This window comes from Diplodia seriata (genome assembly GCF_021436955.1).
Source record: "Diplodia seriata strain FDS-637 chromosome Unknown scaffold_7, whole genome shotgun sequence".
NCBI classification, from domain to species: Eukaryota; Fungi; Ascomycota; class Dothideomycetes; order Botryosphaeriales; family Botryosphaeriaceae; genus Diplodia; species Diplodia seriata.
In genome coordinates this window covers 444871-462841 of record NW_027117314.1, presented here as the reverse complement: position 1 = coordinate 462841, position 17971 = coordinate 444871, and the positions used below count along the sequence as shown (strand labels likewise).

The 17971-nt window shown below is 57.3% G+C and overlaps 5 protein-coding genes across 5 annotated transcripts; 3 read left to right on the top strand and 2 right to left on the bottom strand.

Moving 5' to 3' along the window:
• On the bottom strand, positions 1–1506 carry SLS55_006909 (uncharacterized protein; the record flags this gene model as incomplete). Its single annotated transcript, XM_066778338.1, has 6 exons — positions 1–402; positions 459–866; positions 920–1137; positions 1192–1197; positions 1257–1324; positions 1379–1506. 6 exons carry the CDS (start codon positions 1504–1506, stop codon positions 1–3), a joined length of 1230 nt encoding a protein of 409 aa, XP_066630775.1.
• Positions 1507–2780: 1274 nt separating this feature from the next.
• Positions 2781–4695, top strand: SLS55_006908 (uncharacterized protein; the record flags this gene model as incomplete). The annotated part of the gene is made up of 6 exons (XM_066778337.1): positions 2781–2875; positions 2928–2997; positions 3062–3142; positions 3210–3560; positions 3630–4437; positions 4538–4695. 6 exons carry the CDS (start codon positions 2781–2783, stop codon positions 4693–4695), a joined length of 1563 nt encoding a protein of 520 aa, XP_066630774.1.
• A 2954-nt stretch (positions 4696–7649) lies between these two features.
• SLS55_006907 (uncharacterized protein) lies at positions 7650–8694 on the top strand (the record flags this gene model as incomplete). Its single annotated transcript, XM_066778336.1, has 3 exons — positions 7650–7955; positions 8289–8433; positions 8489–8694. 3 exons carry the CDS (start codon positions 7650–7652, stop codon positions 8692–8694), a joined length of 657 nt encoding a protein of 218 aa, XP_066630773.1.
• A 4437-nt stretch (positions 8695–13131) lies between these two features.
• On the bottom strand, positions 13132–13722 carry SLS55_006906 (mitochondrial 37S ribosomal protein bS18m; the record flags this gene model as incomplete). The annotated part of the gene is made up of 2 exons (XM_066778335.1): positions 13132–13326; positions 13390–13722. 2 exons carry the CDS (start codon positions 13720–13722, stop codon positions 13132–13134), a joined length of 528 nt encoding a protein of 175 aa, XP_066630772.1.
• Positions 13723–14181: 459 nt separating this feature from the next.
• On the top strand, positions 14182–16806 carry SLS55_006905 (uncharacterized protein; the record flags this gene model as incomplete). The annotated part of the gene is made up of 2 exons (XM_066778334.1): positions 14182–16535; positions 16638–16806. The coding sequence occupies 2 exons, from the start codon at positions 14182–14184 to the stop codon at positions 16804–16806; spliced, it is 2523 nt and encodes an 840-aa protein (XP_066630771.1).
• Positions 16807–17971: the final 1165 nt, after the last annotated feature.

The window sequence follows — 17971 nt, the reverse complement described above, 5'->3', positions numbered from 1 at the left end:
TTAAGCAGCGCCGTTCGGGACCGCTGGGACGGTACCAGCGCCCTCGCCCAAAAGCCCCGTAACCTTGTCCTTAGCGTACTGGTTGTATTCGGGAGCGAAGCGAGGAGCAAGACCGCCGAGCAGGACGAAAACGATGAAGATGAGGAGACCGAAGACGATAAGCTTGCGCAGAGCCGGGTGGCGGGAGCCGTACTCGGCCCACGCACGGCCACCCTGGCCGACGTACTCCTTGAGCTTATCGGCACCAAGCTTGTAGTAGACAAGACCGCTGAGGGCAATGCTGTATCCAAAGGCCTGGAGACCGGAAACGGGGTCCTGGAAGATGATCATGGACGCGAAAACGAGCAGGATGTCCTTCAGCACACCGGAGAGGGTGAGAACAAGGGAAGAGGTCTTGCCGATCTGTGGGTCTGTTAGCGCCATTTTTTTCGGGCAAATGCGATAGATCGGCAACTTACAAGGAAGACAACGGAGACGTTGAGCATGAAAGCGATCAGCGCGTTGCAGAGCAGAGTGAACGTGCCAACACTGTAGATGTCCGCCATGGTCAGGCGGGGAAGCTCCCAGAACATGCAAACGACACCGTTCATGATGGCGCAAGCAGGAGCGTAGTAGTAGAGCGAAACGAGCGGGTCCATCTTGAACTCCGCAGAGCTGAGCAGGCGCTGGACCATGACGAGGCGCACGGCCTCGAAAACGATACCACCGGCTTGGTACAGGAAACCGACCATGTTGAACTTGATTTCACCGAAAGAGGCAATGACAACACCAATGACGATGAACGAGACGTTGCCGAGGGTCTTCATGTTCGGCGGAGCAACGCCCAGGGACCAAGTAGCGAGCAGCACGGCGACCGGGGTAGTGGCCTAGTTTTGGCGGTCAGAATTCGAGTTGTCCAGAGTGGAGCTCCGAGACCCACCTTGAGCATCTGAATGAAGGCAACAGAGAGGTACAGGTATGCCTGGTTACCGCAGATCAAGGACAAGCTGAAGAAGATGCCAATGGGAACGATGGCACGGAGGTAGACGCGGCCGTTCATCGGGACCTTCTTCCTCGAGTCCAGGACATTGGTGAAGCGGGCAAGGCCCTGCGTCATCAGGGTCGCGAAGGTCAAGTGCCATGTGGTCAGGAAGATGGCTGTATTGTAGTCAGAATAACCGCAGCGCGCGAGCAGGATTGCGGGTTACGTACGGAAGCCTGGAGTCTCAAGTCAGCATTCCAGCTCGAAAATGGTTCAGCTGGCGGGGTGAACTTACGGAAGCCCGCGGTGTCCAGAATCCACTTGTTGAAGACGATGACGCTGGAGCTCAGCGAGATCCAGACGCTGGAGCATGTCAGCAGCTGCCGGTTGCCAGCGGTCGCGCGCTCCCAGACTTACGCAATGTAGACGGCCGGGTGGAAAGCAGCCTTCGGGGGCTCAGGCTGGACGGCATCGGGGTTGACGGTGGGCAGCGACGCGTTGTCGCGAACGCCGTCCCCGGAGGATCTCGTCTTCTCGTCGGCCATTTGTGCGGCGAATGTGATGCAGTAGTGCGCGGGTAGTGGGAAGGCGACGAGGCGGCAGGAGCAACTTGGGGCGGCGCAAGAAGCTGGCGGCCCTCAGTCTAGTATATCGCGCGCAGCGGTGGGCTCGGGCGGCGGCAAGGGAGGGCGGGAATGCTACACAAAGGTCGAACGAATGTGAGAGAGGGGTTTTGGTGTTGTTGGTGGAAAGGGAGCGGGAATCTTCAGGAGAGAAAAGGCGTTGGCGGGTTATGAGATGGGAGCACTGCGAATTATCCGGGCCTGGGGCGGCGGCGATTGGCCGGGCGGTGACGAGCGTCGATTCAGATTGCGCGTAAGCACAGGCATGCGTTTCGCGCTGGCTGGTCCTCATCAAACGGCCGCGGGACAGATAACAGCGATCAGCTAGCGCACTGCCCGGCCGGATGCAGCGACAGGGGCAGCAAAGGGCCAATTTTATGGGGTGCGGCGGCGGCCTTGCCTTGCGTGCGGCGCGGCGGCGAATCGCGGGCAGCGCAGCGCTCACGGGCGCCCGCGGCGGGCACGGCGGGCATGGGGCGAGCGTCAGCTTCAGACGGCCGCCGTGCAACCTGGCCTCTTCGCGCAGGAATGCAGGAAGCTCGACGGCCGCGTCGAGCGTCGAGCGCCGCAGCGCCGCCCGCCAGATAGAGGAGCTGACGCGCACTCTCGTGGCGGCGGCGCACCCACCCGCCCTCCTGAAATAGCAGCGGCCCTGGCGATTACTTCATCGGTGGCCCAGCAGCGGGCAGGAGAATACGGGCAGGTGGGCCGCCGCTGCTGCTCAGGCGGACCGCGACAAGCTGTGGCTGGCCGCCGAGGCGCGCGCGCCGGCCGGCCTGGGGCGTGCGAGAAGCGGTCATCGCGAGCGCACATCGCGCCGCACATCCTCCCGCGCCGCCCGCACTGCCCAGGCGGTGCATGGCCGGAAGCACGACCGCCGGTGTGGTGTCGGGGGCCCTGGCAGGTGGAAGGCTGGGCGCGCAGCCGCGGCGGGCGGCGCTGGGCGAGTTGACACTTTGCAATCAACAGGCCCGTCGATCCCCCTTTTCTGGCGGCGGGGCGAGGGTGCTCTGGACCTGAAACGCACGAATTGAGACGCAGGGCCGCGGGTGCTGCAGTTACGCCAGGAGCGCCCGTGCGCGCTAGCCATATCAAATTGCCTCCATACAGGCCATTATTTCTCCCCAGACAGCCCTCCCCTCCACCGCCTTCTCTGCCACCTCACTCGTTATAAGCCCGCCTCCGCAGCCTTTCGCATGCTGAACTTGGCCCGCAACACTCTCAAGCGTGTCCCGAGTTTTCAGGAAATTCTCCAGAGCGCTACCGGATTCACCATGAGCAAGGAAGAGATGTCCGTCGTCCTCGCCGCTCCCCCTCCTGCCATTGAAGCTGACCGCTCGCAGCAACGTCGACGTTCTCGTCATTGGCGCTGGCCCCACGGGTCTCGGTGCTGCGAAGCGTCTCAACCAGATCGTGAGCATTCCCCCGCCGCGAGCCTCTGCCCCGCCGCGCGGAATCCAGCTAACCGTCGCTGCAGAATGGCCCCTCGTGGATGATCATCGACTCTAACCCCATTCCTGGTGGTCTCGCCTCGACCGACACCACTCCTGAGGGCTTCGTGAGTACCAGTCCCGCTCCGCAGACGCGCAATGGGGACCGCCGCAGTGCTGACGCGCCCCTCACAGTTGTACGATGTCGGTGGCCACGTTATCTTCTCCCACTACAAGTACTTCGATGACTGCATCGACGAGGCGCTCCCCAAGGAGTCCGACTGGTACACCCACCAGCGTATCTCCTACGTCCGCTGCCAGGGTCTCTGGGTCCCGTACCCGTTCCAGAACAACATTTCCATGCTGCCCAAGGAGGAGCAGGTGAAGTGCATGGACGGCATGATCGACGCTGCTCTTGAGGCTCGTGTTTCCGGCACCAAGCCCAAGGACTTCGACGAGTGGATTGTCCGCATGATGGGTACCGGCATTGCCGACCTCTTCATGAGGCCGTACAACTACAAGGTCTGGGCCGTGCCCACCACCAAGGTCAGTGCTACGCAGATCCCGCTTGGGACAGATCTGAGGCGACGGTCATCGATCTAACACGGTCAACAGATGCAATGCCAGTGGCTCGGCGAGCGTGTCGCTGCCCCCGATCTCAAGAACGTTACCAAGAACGTCATTCTCCAGAAGACTGCCGGTAACTGGGGCCCCAACGCCACCTTCAAGTTCCCTGCCCGTGACGGCACTGGCGGTATTTGGATCGCTGTTGCCAACACCCTCCCCAAGGAGAAGACCCGCTTTGGCGAGGACTCGACCGTCACCAAGGTCGAGGCTTCTGCTAAGAAGGTCACTCTCAAGGACGGCACCGTCGTCAAGTACAAGCAGCTCGTCAACACCATGGCCGTTGACCACCTGGCTCAGGTCATGGGCGACAAGGAGCTCTATGGCCTCACCCAGCAGCTCTACTACTCCAGCACCCACGTCATTGGTGTTGGTATCCGTGGCGAGCGCCCTGAGCGCATCGGTGACAAGTGCTGGCTGTACTTCCCCGAGGACAACTGCCCCTTCTACCGTGCCACCATCTTCTCCAACTACTCCCCCTACAACCAGCCCGACGCTTCCAAGAAGCTCCCCACTCTCTACACCGCCAGCGGTGAGAAGGGCAGCTCTGAGGCTAAGGAGGGTCCTTACTGGTCCATCATGTTGGAGGTTTCCCAATCCGGCATGAAGCCGGTCGATGAGGCCAACCTCCTCAAGGACTGCATCCAGGGTCTTGTCAACACCGAGATGCTCAAGCCTACTGACGAGATTGTCTCGACTTACCACCGCAAGTTCGATCACGGCTACCCTACTCCCAGTCTCGAGCGGGACGGTGCTTTGAAGCAAATCTTGCCCCGTCTGCAAGCCCAAGACATCTGGAGTCGCGGACGCTTCGGCTCGTGGAAATACGAAGTTGGGAACCAAGATCGGAAGTTTCCTGATTACCCTTGAAAGTAGCTCGTTAACTAATACGCTTACAGACTCCTTCATGTTGGGTGTCGAGGCTGCCGACAACATCGCCACCGGCGCTGTCGAGCTCACTCTCAACTACCCCGACTTCGTCAACGGCCGCCAGAACACCGAGAGGCGTCTGGAGGCCGGTCCTCAGTACTGGAATGTCATGAGCGGCGGTCGCTAAATTAGATACCCCGGTGTGACCGCTGGATCTGAAGACGCAGTGTAAGATGGATAGATACGATTGATGGCGAATTATGGACGTGGGTTAAGAACAAAGAAACCTTTGGGCTTTGGGCGGGCATTCAGCGAATGACTAGAGGTTCTCGGGTTGTGATGCATTTCGGATTCTCTCTGCGGTGTGCACGAATTTCTTCCTTTTTGCATGCACATGCAGCTTTAGAACTTTTAACTGGAGAAAAAAAGATACGCTTCGCGGAGGGAGGGAGACGGAGGATAGATGATATCAGGGCACACCAACAGTCTGCTCTGTAGACGCTAGATCAATGCTATGCGTACGACATCAAAGTCTAGAATCACGGCGGTGACGAACTGTGTGTACATACATGACGTGGACTAACTGAGGGATGGCCTTCCTAAGGCTTTTGCTTTGAGGTCCCCCCTGATCCAGACAACGACGACTACAAGAGAAGTGTCACCTGTCATGTGAGAAGTGTCAAATGGGTTGTTCCGGTCAGTCGCGTGCCTTGTGACGTGGCACGCTACGCATGTGCCGAACGTTTCATAGCCATGGGCGAGGGATGATGCAGGGTCTTGGGTCAGGCACGATGAAAACAGCCAGGGCAATATCTCCGGTACCCGTCCTGTGGGAGAAAGGCCACCTATCCAAGACTTCAACCGGGTTTGGTGTCGTCTAAACTTCGCCGCGCCGTTGCTGTAAGAAATCTCCCTGCACGCTTGAGATTGCCGGATGATCGATTGCATCCATCTCAGCCTTACCTTCCAAGGAATATACCCTGCTTACGTGGGTCGTTGAAGTTTATGCCCGAATGCTTTTGTATGGTTAGATATTGCGCATCTGCGGCCTGTCATTTCCCTCAACTACCCATGTGGGAAGGCTTCAATCTCTTCTCGTAGTGTCAAATTTGTCAAGAACACGCCCCGCGGTGATGATGTCACGCTTGGGTTTGCCTCGTCACAAGGCTTCCGGAAACGTAGCGCGGTGATGGCTCTGTCAATGCGCAGGACGTGCCGCCTTAGGTAGCATTCCATGCAGTGGGTAGCAGTAGGCACCTGCTCCACTTTCGCAGTGCCGTTGGGCCTATCGGTGGTTACCGTGGTTCGGGCCTCCAGCCATCCTTTGCTTTTCCCACCAGGGATCTTTGTCTCAGATCTCGACCAGATAATGAGAAGGGGGGAGGGTCAGAGATAAAATTTAACTTAAGCGTTCCCAAGGGACCGTTTGAGATGATCTCCCGGAACTCTTTAGCTTCGCTTCACGGTGACGCAATCCCGATCTACAAGAAACGGAACGGAAAGGTGAGGGAGCGACGAGGGTACGTGTGTACTCCGCCGTTTTCCCCTCCACGTGCCGCCCCCTCCCCACCATTATCTCGCGGTAGGGCTGCAGAGTGCCGTTGGCATCCGCCACCGCGGGAAGCTTCCGGACATGCGTCACACGGAGCAACAGACGGGCAATCCGCGGGAACGGCACGTTCCCTCCATGATTGCTCTGCGAGATTGCCGGATCGGTGTTGGTGTTGTTCGGAATCGGCCGGCGTCTGTTCACTTACCCAAACAGGAACCAAACAAATTCCGGGGGCGGAGAACGAAAACATTGGCGGGAAGACGTGTTTGCAATCGTGCTAGGGTCCCGCTCCAAGTTTCCTGAACACAGCTCCCCTGCCCTCCCAGAGATCGACTCGGTACCTGTTGCGAGCAGCGCGATGTTGCATTGCAACTTTATTTTTATCTTCAATAAAAAAAGGTGCTTATCACTTGGCGGGAAGGAAGAATCTTGCCTTCGCCGTTAACGGCTTCAGGAGCTACTTTGGTATGCATTGGGGGGAGGGAACGCGAAATTTGATGTTGCTGGGATGACACGAGCGTTGGCGTTGCATACGGAAACTTCACTGCCCTTCCCGCCCTCGGAACCTGGCCAGGGCTCACGATGCGACGATGCTACTGCAAGAGATTCTGCGTTTCTCCGGCGGCGTGTGTCAAGCTCGAAATGAAGTGTGATGTGACATCCATAGGCTCGCGCAGTCTCGTGAAACTTTCCGTTTTTTGAAAACTGTTCGTCGTTGCCCGTTTACCCCGGATCGGCGCGGCCGGCTCCCGTAGGGCTGAAGTGCGGATGCGTCGGGAGATTGTGGAGTCGCTCCTTCGTGTTCAACGGCGGGGCGGGGCGGATCTTGTGCGCGTGGACAGAGCGTCCGGGCCTAGGCACAACAGCGTGAGGCGCGGAATCCTGCGGATATGCAGGCGATTACGAGCAGATGGGTACCACGAGGATTCTGGATATTGGGGACAACATAGGTCTTGTAGTATAATGAAGAAGTTTTCCCGTACGACCGGATATTAAAAGCTGAGTCTCACGTATCTCATAGCGATATCAAATTCTACTTTACGTAGGTAGTGGAATACAATGTCCGGACACAGATGTAAGCCTTGAATACAGAAAAATGCGTCCGGATCTTAGATTCGACTACCTACGTACTTCTTTCTTTTGAAATTTCGGTTTATATGCTCTACCCGTCCCGTCCCGTTCGCATCTACACGTTCGGACTTGTGTGCTGGCCATTCGCCGGCACCGCCCGCTGTTGGCAGGTGCGATTGACCAGGGGGTTTTCCTGCCTTTTCGGCTCAGCGATACGATCGACACACCACCACCTCACCACGGACCCGCGACATCACCGCTACGCCGTCACGCTGGAAGGCCCCGAACTGACAACTTCTGGCGGAGCCCAATCTTCTGCACCCTAACCAAAGCGGAGAAGGACCAAGTGCGAGCCATCGCCACAACCGCCGCACAGCTGCGCGCATTCCGAGAAGGCTCCACAATACACTCCCAATTGCTGAGATCCACTGACGCCGAACCCACGGTCCTTGCTGTCCTCGAGATCCTAAGGCCTCAGCGTACCCAGAGCGTTCCGGCCCGAGTTTCAGTTCGAGACTATGTCTGACGGTGCAGACGATACAAGAAGCCATTGCTCGGATGCCGGCACCGACTCAGAGTACGATGAAGCGGAACACTTGGATGCCCGTGTTGCCGACGCGGAGCCACAAGAGGGGGAGACAAAAATCAAACGTGAACCTGGATTCGGAGAGGACGACGATCTACAGCTGCTCCTACGTGAGGAAGGAAGGTTGACAAGAGAGGAGATCGTCGCCGCAGTCGACACGAAGATGTCCCGTTGGGTATGTCTTCTGATCGGCTACTGTCCCCAGTACGAAATGATCCTAGACAACGTGCCTGCAGAGGTAAGTCTTCAAGAAATAGAAAGATGAACATGGCAAGACGGGAAGGCGCGAGGGGCGCCTTCTCTATTCGCCACCCTCGCCCCTTCTCTATTCGCCATTCTGCAAGCGCCCTTGCTCTTGACTCAAGCTTCGCCTCTCCACTCTGAACTCATCCTCTCCATTGTCACCACATACTGTTGCTGCGCCCCCTGCCTCTCCACACGCATCGTGATTCCATCTTACTTCCCCGGGTCGAAGCTGCTCAGCCTGGGAGCACCATGGCGGCAAACCGCCCTCGAAGAGTAAGTGCAGAAGGACCTCCCGCTCTCTTTCTCACGGGTGCTGATTCATCAGGCAACGGCGAACGGGGTCGGCTACAACGAGCCCTCGGAAGATGAGGCGTCGAACGACGAAGAAATTTGCAGCAACCCTGACACCGAGCACGGCGGGACAGGCCAAGACACTGAGAGTGAGCGTGAGAGTGAGAGCATGGCCTCCGGTGAGCAGAGAACGTCTCATGGACGATACATCCGCTGACATTGTTTGATACCAAGACGAGGGCGAAGACGAGGACGCGGACGAGGATGAGGACGAGGAGGGAGCGCCGGCACTCGCGTCAACCGAAGGCGATGGGCTCGACGACTTGCTCGCAGACGCCGGTGAGATGGCAAGAGATGAGATAGTTGAAGCTGTAAACAAAAAGCTTCACAGCTGGGTAAATGTTCTCTGGCTACTTCCTGAAAGGCTTGAAAATAACTGAAGCACGTAGGGCATCAACGACAAGGACTGGACACAGACAACCTCGCTCGAGAAGTGGATTCGGGAGAAGCCCGACAAAGGCGTTCCGTATCTATTGTCGCTCAAGGACATGATCAGCAGTGGAGCTCCACTCCACGAGATTGAGGCCGCCCTACCACCCAAACAGCTGGAAGCGCCGCCACTCTCCTCAGCCGAAGGCGATGAGCTTGATGATACACACGAGGAAGGGCAGTTGAATCCTATATCTGGATGCATATGTACGGTCTTAAACCTCACATCTACGTCCGTACATTGACTTCAACTGACCATATAAGAGCGCCCAGGAAAGTCGAATTTCCGTCCGAACATTGCCTTCACCTGCCCATGTAGGAGGTCGCAAAAACTTCAGATCTACATGGACCGGAGGAGGACGCCGGCGGGCGACAACGGAACCGAGACGGGTGGCAGCAGAGGGGGAAATCGGACGGAGAGGGAGAAAAAAGCCACGGATGGCATTGAGAAGAAGCTTTATAAGCTAAACTACCGAGAGAAAAGTACAAATAAGAGCAGGCCGAATATGAGGCTGAAGTGAACCCATCTGGCCGAGGCAGAAGAAGAGAGAGCGCGCAAGCGGTACGTATACGCCGATGAGATGGCCCGGTTCGATGCGCGGCAAAAAGCTGAAGCGGAAAAGAAGTCCGAGGCGGGTGGAAAGGGTTGGGACGCTCGTCGTGCAAAGGAAGCCGAACAGCTCCGCAAAGCCGAGGAGGCTCGACAAAGGGAGATCAGCCGCAAGAGGTGGGGAATCCGGAGAGCGAACGGCGAAAAGCGTGGGCGCAAAGCGTGGGCGCAAAGCGTGGGCGCAAAGCGTGGGCGCAAAGCGTGGGCGCAAAGCGTGGGCGCAAAGCGTGGGCGCAAAGCGTGGGCGCAAAGCGTGGGCGCAAAGCGTGGGCGCAAAGCGTGGGCGCGACCGTAAACGTGGGCTTGAGCCGAGTGAATGCGAGCAGCGTGAAATTGAGAGGAATGAGCGCGAGCAGCGTGAGCTTTAGCCGAATCAACGTGAGCGTGAGGGGTTTGAGCAGCGTAAACGCGAGCTTTAGCAGGGCACAGTAGGTGACAAAAGAAACTGCCCACCCGCAGCTGCCTCATACAAGCTTTACACGAGATGGGCAGTGGAATACAAGATCCGGACGTAAATGTACGTAATTTAAATGTACATTTACGTCCGGATCTTGTATTCCACTGCCCATATATGATAACGTAGTTGATGGTGAAGCAGGATGATCGATTAGTGAAGGCTGCTGGTGCTTTATAGCACCACCAGGTAGCAAACTACGCTAGTCCTAATCGATCTACATGAAGCAAACAACCCGCCGTTGGCTAGCCCTTCCAGACCACCACCACAACTAAACGGCCGCGTCAACACCTCTATGATGCAGTGAACGCATATTTTGAAGCACCACAGCTGGTGTCTCTCCCTGTGCTTCAGCTTGGAGGGACGGCGCTCACCAACACTGCCCGGCACCGCGGAGTCAGCACCTTCCACGCCCGGATCCCCACAGCCACTCACAGAGTAATGTGAAAAAAGGAGGGAGTAGCCTCATAAAGGGAGGCCTGCCTGGCCTACCGGTCAGTGTGTAAGGAAGATACGCCGCGGGTGTTGCTTTTTTTCACGCGCTATGAGGGGGCCCAATCGCAAATCGAGTGGTCCTTCGATGATGTAGAGTCCTTAGCTAGTGAGTCGGCAGTATAGAGCGCGCAATTGCAAACCAAATGGGCCTTCAACGATGTGGAGTTCGTCGTTGTTATCGTTGTCCTCATTGAAGGTGAAGTCAGTGGAGACCTCGCCAGAATAGACGCCGAGGAATGCGCCAGCAGGTGCGTCGGCTACGATGAGTGGGGTTTTATCCCCGTCGTCCTCTTCGACGGTGATGACTGCCCATGCAAAATTGAGATTTTGGTCTCCGTTGTAACCTTGCCCGGCCAAGCTGGACATGTCCGGCTCATCGATGTAGTGTTCGTGGATTTCGGCATGTTTGACGTGCCAACACACGGCGTTGGAGGGGAGCCTCCATTTAGACGTCCACTCGAATTCCTTTCCCGCCAGCCACCCCCGAGACTCTGTTCGGGCTTGAGCCGAAACCTGATCGTAGGCTTTTGTGAACCAAACTGCCCACTCGAACAGTGCCTTTTCTCCAAAGGCCTTTGTAGGAAGTTTTCGCAGTGTTGCGTTGAGTAGATCTCCGCGATATAGGATGACCCAGCGAAACTCTGGCCGGCGGCGTAGATCAGAAAGCCTCTTGAGAAAAAACTTCTCATACGTGATCTGCTGCTGCGTTGGCGGAGTTTGGGTTCCTTTGGAGGTCATGATGTAGTTCTCCAGAGCCTCGGCTATGGAGAATTGCTTGTCGTTCGGGTCATCCCCCTCTTCGCATATTTGCATCAATATGTCCTAGATTAACGACTCCTTGTAGTTGAGTAGTAGTTCCGTTGACTGAGCGAGATGCTTTTCCTTGGCAATGGCGCGAATGGTGCCATCGTCGAATTCAAGCTTACCCAGCTTGCATTCAATTTCGTCCATGGCTCTCGGAGCAAAGCCGCTGTTCAATAGTTTTCCCAGGAATTCCTTGGGAGCCTTTTCCTTGGACACACTGCACTCGCTGTGGTATTTGGCAATGCGGATGGCTTCTAAGAAGCCCGGCAATGGTGAATGCTTGGATGCGCGGCTTCCGGGAGGGTTGCAAAGAACACTGGGGGCATCTGACTCTGCTGGGTCGCCTTCTTCGAACGCAAGCTCCGGTAGACATCTTTCGCAAGCCCATCAAACTTCCACTTGCTTAATTTGGCCCGGATCCTCGGAATTCCGTGGGAGGTCACGTCGGTGACAAAAGAAATTGCCTACCCGAATCTGCCTCATGGAAAATCTCTCACTGGGTGGGTAGTTGAATACAAGATCTGGACGTAAATATGTGCATTTAAAACGTACATTTACGTCCGGATCTTGTATTCAACTGCCTACACCAACTTGATAATAATGCAGTGTTTGTGTAGGGTAAAAGCGGGGGTGCAGTTTCTTTTGTCACCCACCGCGAGGTTTTCCCGTAGATGGATTGCGCTCACTGTGGTGTTTTGCGGTGCGGATGGCTTCTAAGAAGCCTGGCAACGGGGACTGCTTTGAATGCGCGGCTTCTGGGAGGATTGCAAAGAAGGTTGGGAGCATCTGGCTCTGCTGAGTGACCTTCTTAGAACGCAAGCTCCGGTAGATATCCTCAGCAAACCTCCCAAAAGTCCATTTGCTGAACGTGGCCCGGAATCCCCTCTCGGGATGTTCTGCTGAAGAGCTGTCTTTCCGCTGTCGCTTCGCTACGGAGCCTTGTGTGTTTGCAGGAGGTGAGCCTGACAACTGCCGCTTCTCGGACTTCTGGTTGCTGATGGGTGTGGGCAAGCCTCCATCACCAGTCCGACACGGTTGCGGGGTTTCGGGCTGTTGCGGCTCAGGCTCACTTTGCGTGGTGTCGGGGTGACCTGTCTGCTGTGATCCTGTCTCATGGTGCTCGGCTTCCAGGCGCTTGAGCTCACTTTCTTGCCGCTCAATGTGAAGTGTCGACTTAATATGTGCTGTAGATGGATTCGGAAGTCGAATACACCAGAGTTCACCCCTACCCGCGTTGGTGTTGGAGTTGCTGGCTGCTGCTTGTTGCTTCTCGTGGAAGTGATCGCTGGAGGCAGAAGCGACGCCGGTGACGTGACGTGACGGTGTTGATCGGGTGCGGCGGCGGGTGCTCGCGCGCGGCGCGGTAGGTCCGCATGACGCGCGGGTCTGGTTCGACAGCGGCGAGGAGGAGGAAAAGGTGATGGAGTAGCGAAGCTGCGTAGCTAGCGTATCCTCGCTGCCTAAGTACGGTAGGAGCTACCCGCACGCGTCGACGCGTAAACGCGAAATCACGCCAGCCACGTCTCTGCCGCTTCGGCCCTCCGCTTACCAGCTCGAGGGGTGGCGTGAATTGCCTCAGCTTCGCTAGGGGACTATATCATTAAATGTTCGCATTTAAGACGTACATTTGCGTCCCGATCTTGTATTCAACTGCCTATGCAGAAAATGTGTGTCATCTTGGGTGAGCTCAAAGGCCCAATTTCTTTTATCCCTCGCTCTGACGACAACGGCACTGCAAGCTTGAGAGTCCTCTTGGTTCACATTCCAGTCACTGAATTGTACTTCTTTGTTGTGGTCACAAAAGATTTAGAACGTGCTTACGAAATGCGGTGCCCATAATTTACATATCTCTCGACAGCCTTGACCTATGCTGCAAACCAGGCCGTATCGTACAGACCTTCAGAAAGAAAAACCACTGGCATGAGTCCACGGCCTGTACATTCCCCAAGGCCGGAGCTTTCGACCACAGCCCAAGGAGTCGACCAGTACTCTCTGCAATGGTCCCAGCTCCACCACTTCGCATTTCTAATAGGAGTTCTGAGCGCCATGTGACGGCTTGATCAACTCAGGGTGGATGTGAACACTGGGCATGATGCCGATGCCAATCGCTCTCCGTATCGCCTTGGCCATCTTGCGGTGGTTCTTAGGCCGGAGACCGCTAGCCTTGGAGTGTTTGATGCGGCCAAGCTCGGTCATGTACTCCGACATGATAGCGAAGTTCTGTTTAGACCAGTCAGCCCATGAGGTTCGCCTTTGCATTGTACATGCCATTGAAGCCCGTACCTTGTATTCCTTAATCGGGTTGAGTCCCAGGTAATCGACCGCGTCGGTAGTAACGGCCCGCCTCGCCCGCTTCCACTTCCTGGCTTCAACACCGGTAAGGTCGTGCGGCGCGTAGACATCGCCGGTCTGCCAGCGGCGATGCATCTGGCCTTCGAGATCGCCGCGGAGGCGTGCGACGTCGACTTCCTCGGCCGTGGACGAATGCTGCAGGAGCCTCTGCGCGTACCCCAACGACGACGAACTGGTCCGATCGCGTGTTTGCTCGCGAGTAGGCTGAGGCTGGAAGCGGGCGTAATTGGGCTTGTTCTGGCTCTCGAAACCCGATTCCGACATGAGAGATTTGTAAAGAGCTGCAGGAGCGGGTCAGTGGTTGCGCGGCGGGTTGCGGGGAGAGGCGGATGCGGTACATGACGTTGGATCGCGGGAGCTGTCCTGGTCGCGGGCGACAGTGGTGGTGGAGAAGGCGCGGACAGGCGCGCCACACAGGGCGGCCAATGGCCGGGTGGTGGACAGTCGCAGTAAAGACATTTGGAGTGTTGCGGAGCGGAGGCAGGCCGAGGTGGAGAGCGGTGATGCTTGGCGCTGGAGTTTTTGCGGCACTCGCCCTTGGCCTTCGCGTGGCTGTCGTCATCCGCTCCGTCAACCTAACCACCTCCCGCCGCAATTGCCCTGCCAGCCCAGCTCTCGCATCTCCGGCAGATCGCTCCAGACATGCGCCATTGAGCTTCGCCGTGAACCACCTCGCGCCACTCCTCCCCGCCCGCCCGCGCAGCCGCCGAGCTCCCCGCCGCCATGCCCGCCCACCTCACCCGGCTCGTGATTCGCAGGATTCTTGCCAACGAACCCATTGTCTACCGCGATTGCCTCTACCGCCGCGCCAATGCCTGCCTGCAGCCACGCTCCCAAACAATCCGCCGCCATGGCTTCGCTCAGACGCGCTCCTTCTTCGGCTTCGCGGTTGAGTCGGAACGCAAGGTCAAAGGCGCCGACTTGGCCCCAGGACTGGACCAGCTGGTCGACCTCAATCGCGCCCAAACCGAACATTCACGGCCGCCAAACCTCAGGGCCCTTTGCGTGGCCTTCTGCAAATTGATCAAGGCCAAAATGGACTCGCGCGGCACCTTTTCCGACGTCGAAGCTGGCCATCTGTTGAATACCCTCCGCTACCTGGACGAAAAGCGCAAAGCCAACCAATTCGAGGCCGAGGGAGCAGAGATTCCCACTCGAGGAGCCCTGCAAGCCGCTCTGGACACTTTGGGCGCTATCAAATCTCCTAGGAGCCAGACCCACCTTGTTCTGGCGGAAGAGCTATTTAGGTTTCTGGAAATTACAAGACCCGCTAAAACCGAGGGCACCAGTGCCTACGATGCCTATCTTTTCAGAGCTTTGGCAAAGACGATTGTGACCATATCTGTCAACGGCGAGCCCTTGCGCGCTCGTGATCTGCTGGTGGAAAAATATAAGAACCATACCATGGACTACAAGAGCGCATACAGAGCTTCCGTACCCTGGGCAGCCATATTAGAGCAGCTCTACGCTCATGGCAACATCGCGGAAGCACAACAAACGCTTCAGATGATGCAAGATCTCGAGATCCCAGCAGAGGTTACACGGAAGGTCAAGGACGAACTGCTCGGGATTCATGCGCGGCGCGGTGACCTGGCGGCCACGAAGGAAGTGTACGAGGAGATCACGAAAGTCCCGGGTGGAATTTTGGATATATCCAACAGTTCCTACGATGCCATGTTCAACTGCTGCCTTCAGCACAAGGACAGCGAGTGGGGCCAGTCGCTCGTGCGTCCGATGCTCGAGACTCTCGAGGTGTTCTACTCCGATCCCGCCAAAAATCACCTAGGGAGGGCGAAAGCGATGTGGGATGCTCTGTTTCTATGGTCTGCCGGGTCTGGTAAAGGCGTCGATGAGGTGGATCGCATGATCAACGTCATGGTTCGGAGAACCTTTGCTGACGGAATATCGGTACAACCGGACGTCGAAACGATCAACAAGTTGGTCGGGTCGTGCATGGCCCGGAACGAGCCGTATTTTGCTGAGAGATATATCTCTCTTGGCTTAAAATGGGGAATCCATCCGAACGCTGAGACCTACTATCTCCAGGTGAAATACCGACTCTCTGGCGGGGACATTGACGGCGCACGGGCTGCTTACAAGCTCCTTCAAGCCGAGGACTGTTCCGGAGGCGAAGATGGGCTGGCGGCCAATCAGCTCGTCCAGGCCATGTGCGCGTCGCGGAAATACCACTTCAACACCATCATGGCTTTGGTCGACGATCTTAACGAGCGGAAAAGCCGCTTCGAGCCCGAGACCGTCTCCGCCCTGAGCGTGCTGCACCTTCAGCAAAACGAGCTGCACGACGTCATCGACCTTCTCCAAACCCACTCCTTCCACTTCTCAGCAAAGGAGCGCCTCCGGATCGCCGACACGCTCGTGGCCGTCGTCATGGACCGCGAGCGCACGTCCACCACCCGCGCGTGGGATACGTACATCATCACGCACTCAATCTTCGCGGAGCTGCCGCGCAAGACGCGCACGGACATGATGCGCGAGTTCTTCGCCCGCGGGCGCGCTGACATGGCGTGCCACGTCTTCGCGCACATGCGCGAGCTGGACGACAAGACGACGCGGGCGACGGCGGGCACGTACGTGGCGGCGCTGACGGGCATCGCCGACTTCGCCGCGCCGCGCGTGTCGGCGACGGACAGCGACATGGACGCCGACGAGCGCGACTCCGAGTGCCAGAGCCTGCTGGACGCCGTGCACAACGCCATGAAGCTCGACCTCGACATCGACCCGAATACGCGGCTGCGCAACGCCCTCATGCTGGCGTACACGGCCTGCGGCCTGCCCGCGCGCGCGTGGGGCTTCTGGGAGGACATTGTCAACTCGCGCGAGGGGCCCAGCTTCAACTCCATCCCCATCGCCTTCCGCGTCTGCGAGCGCATGTCGGGCCGGGGCGAGCGGCTCGCGAAGGAGCTGTGGGCGAGGCTGCGGACGATGGACGTGGAGATCAACAGGGAGATGCTGGCGGCGTACGTGGGCGCGCTGGCGGGGAATCAGAATGTCGAGGACGCGCAGATGGTGCTGCTTAGGTCGGAGAAGGAGTTTGGGTGGAGGCCGGATGCTTTTATGTGAGTTCTTTTCTTGCTTCTCCTTCTTCCCCCACTGCTTTCCACATGCCCCCTTTGCCGGCATGCTCAACCGTACGGTATCACTGACGGGTTGTCTTTTAGGTTGGGAACGCTATTCAACGCCGCCTACGGCGTCTCGAGACAAGAGGAAGTTGAACGTTGGATCCAGGCAAAGTTCCCGACGCAGTGGGTGGAGCTGCAGCGTCTGGGTGCCAGGAAGATGGAGGATGGACCGAGGCTGTTCAACATCGATCGTTCATTGTCGCCTTGATTGGGGTTAAGGGAAAGCTGTGGAGGTAGGGCGGGGTGGAGTGCAAAAAGGCATCACAGATGGAAAAAAGGGAGTCGAGAACAAAATGCACCTTTGGGGCGCGGGGCTGGTTGAGAACCAGGGAATTTGGGATGTGCTAAAATGTTGTAATGTGTGTATCACTGCGTAACGGCGGCTATGGTGTTGAAGCAGGTGGAGGTTGCAGGAGATGTTTTTACTATAGCTTCTGGGGGCCATGGAATCCGTCCATGGTGACCGTTCCACCCTTCTATGTACAGTTGGCGGGTCCATAGTGGTGGAGGTAGGGACATGAAGTGTTTGATCATGAATTCCTGCGGATGTATGGGCTTTATCTCCGGAAGCGGTCCTGCCAAGACAAAGCCCCCAACCCTCAACACCACTCATGCTTGACATGCCGACGCAATCTGCCGCGAACATGCACACTTCTTCGACTATCGACTGTGTGGTATCCTCTCACAATCGTCTTTTCCTGTACGTCACGTTGGGCGGTGCTATGATGGAGTAACGCAGTTCATGGACTTGACGGCTGGGAAAGAAGAGGTCAATTTTGGCTGCCGCGAAGACAACAACGCTTAACCCAACAGCCGGGCCGCCCTATCGCGCGAGTCGTCGGCAAGCCACGGCGTTCCTTTTGCCTCACCGCGCGGACCCCACAGCCCATGTCAGAACGGAGCAGGAGCAAGAAACAGAAGAGCGTGTAAGCCAAGCATCGTCGCGTATAATTAGTGCCGGCGCCTCTACCCTGTCACTCTCTTCCTCTCCGCCCGGTAGGTCCCGTCATGGCGAGGTCGACCAATCGCCAATTTCTCCAGTCTCTCTACAGGGATCCCGACCTCGATACAAAAATATGCGAGCCCTCCCGTCCCGTCCAACAACCTTTTACCCGGCTTGCTTATAGGGGTGTCGCGACGCCGCCGAGCCCCCCAACTTTCCGCCCCCACCGAAGTCGACCAGGGACCTGGAGCCGCGTTGTCCTTGGCTGATCGCCGACCATCGTGTCCATTCGTTGCAGACAGTTTAAAGAGTCCGTGAGCCCGTGGTGGCTGCTGTTCCTTCAAGAATCCCATCGCGCTACGGGACGCTCCGTTCGGGGACCATTTAGCTGAAGCAACCGATCTCGTTTTTTTGGCCGGGAGGTGGAATC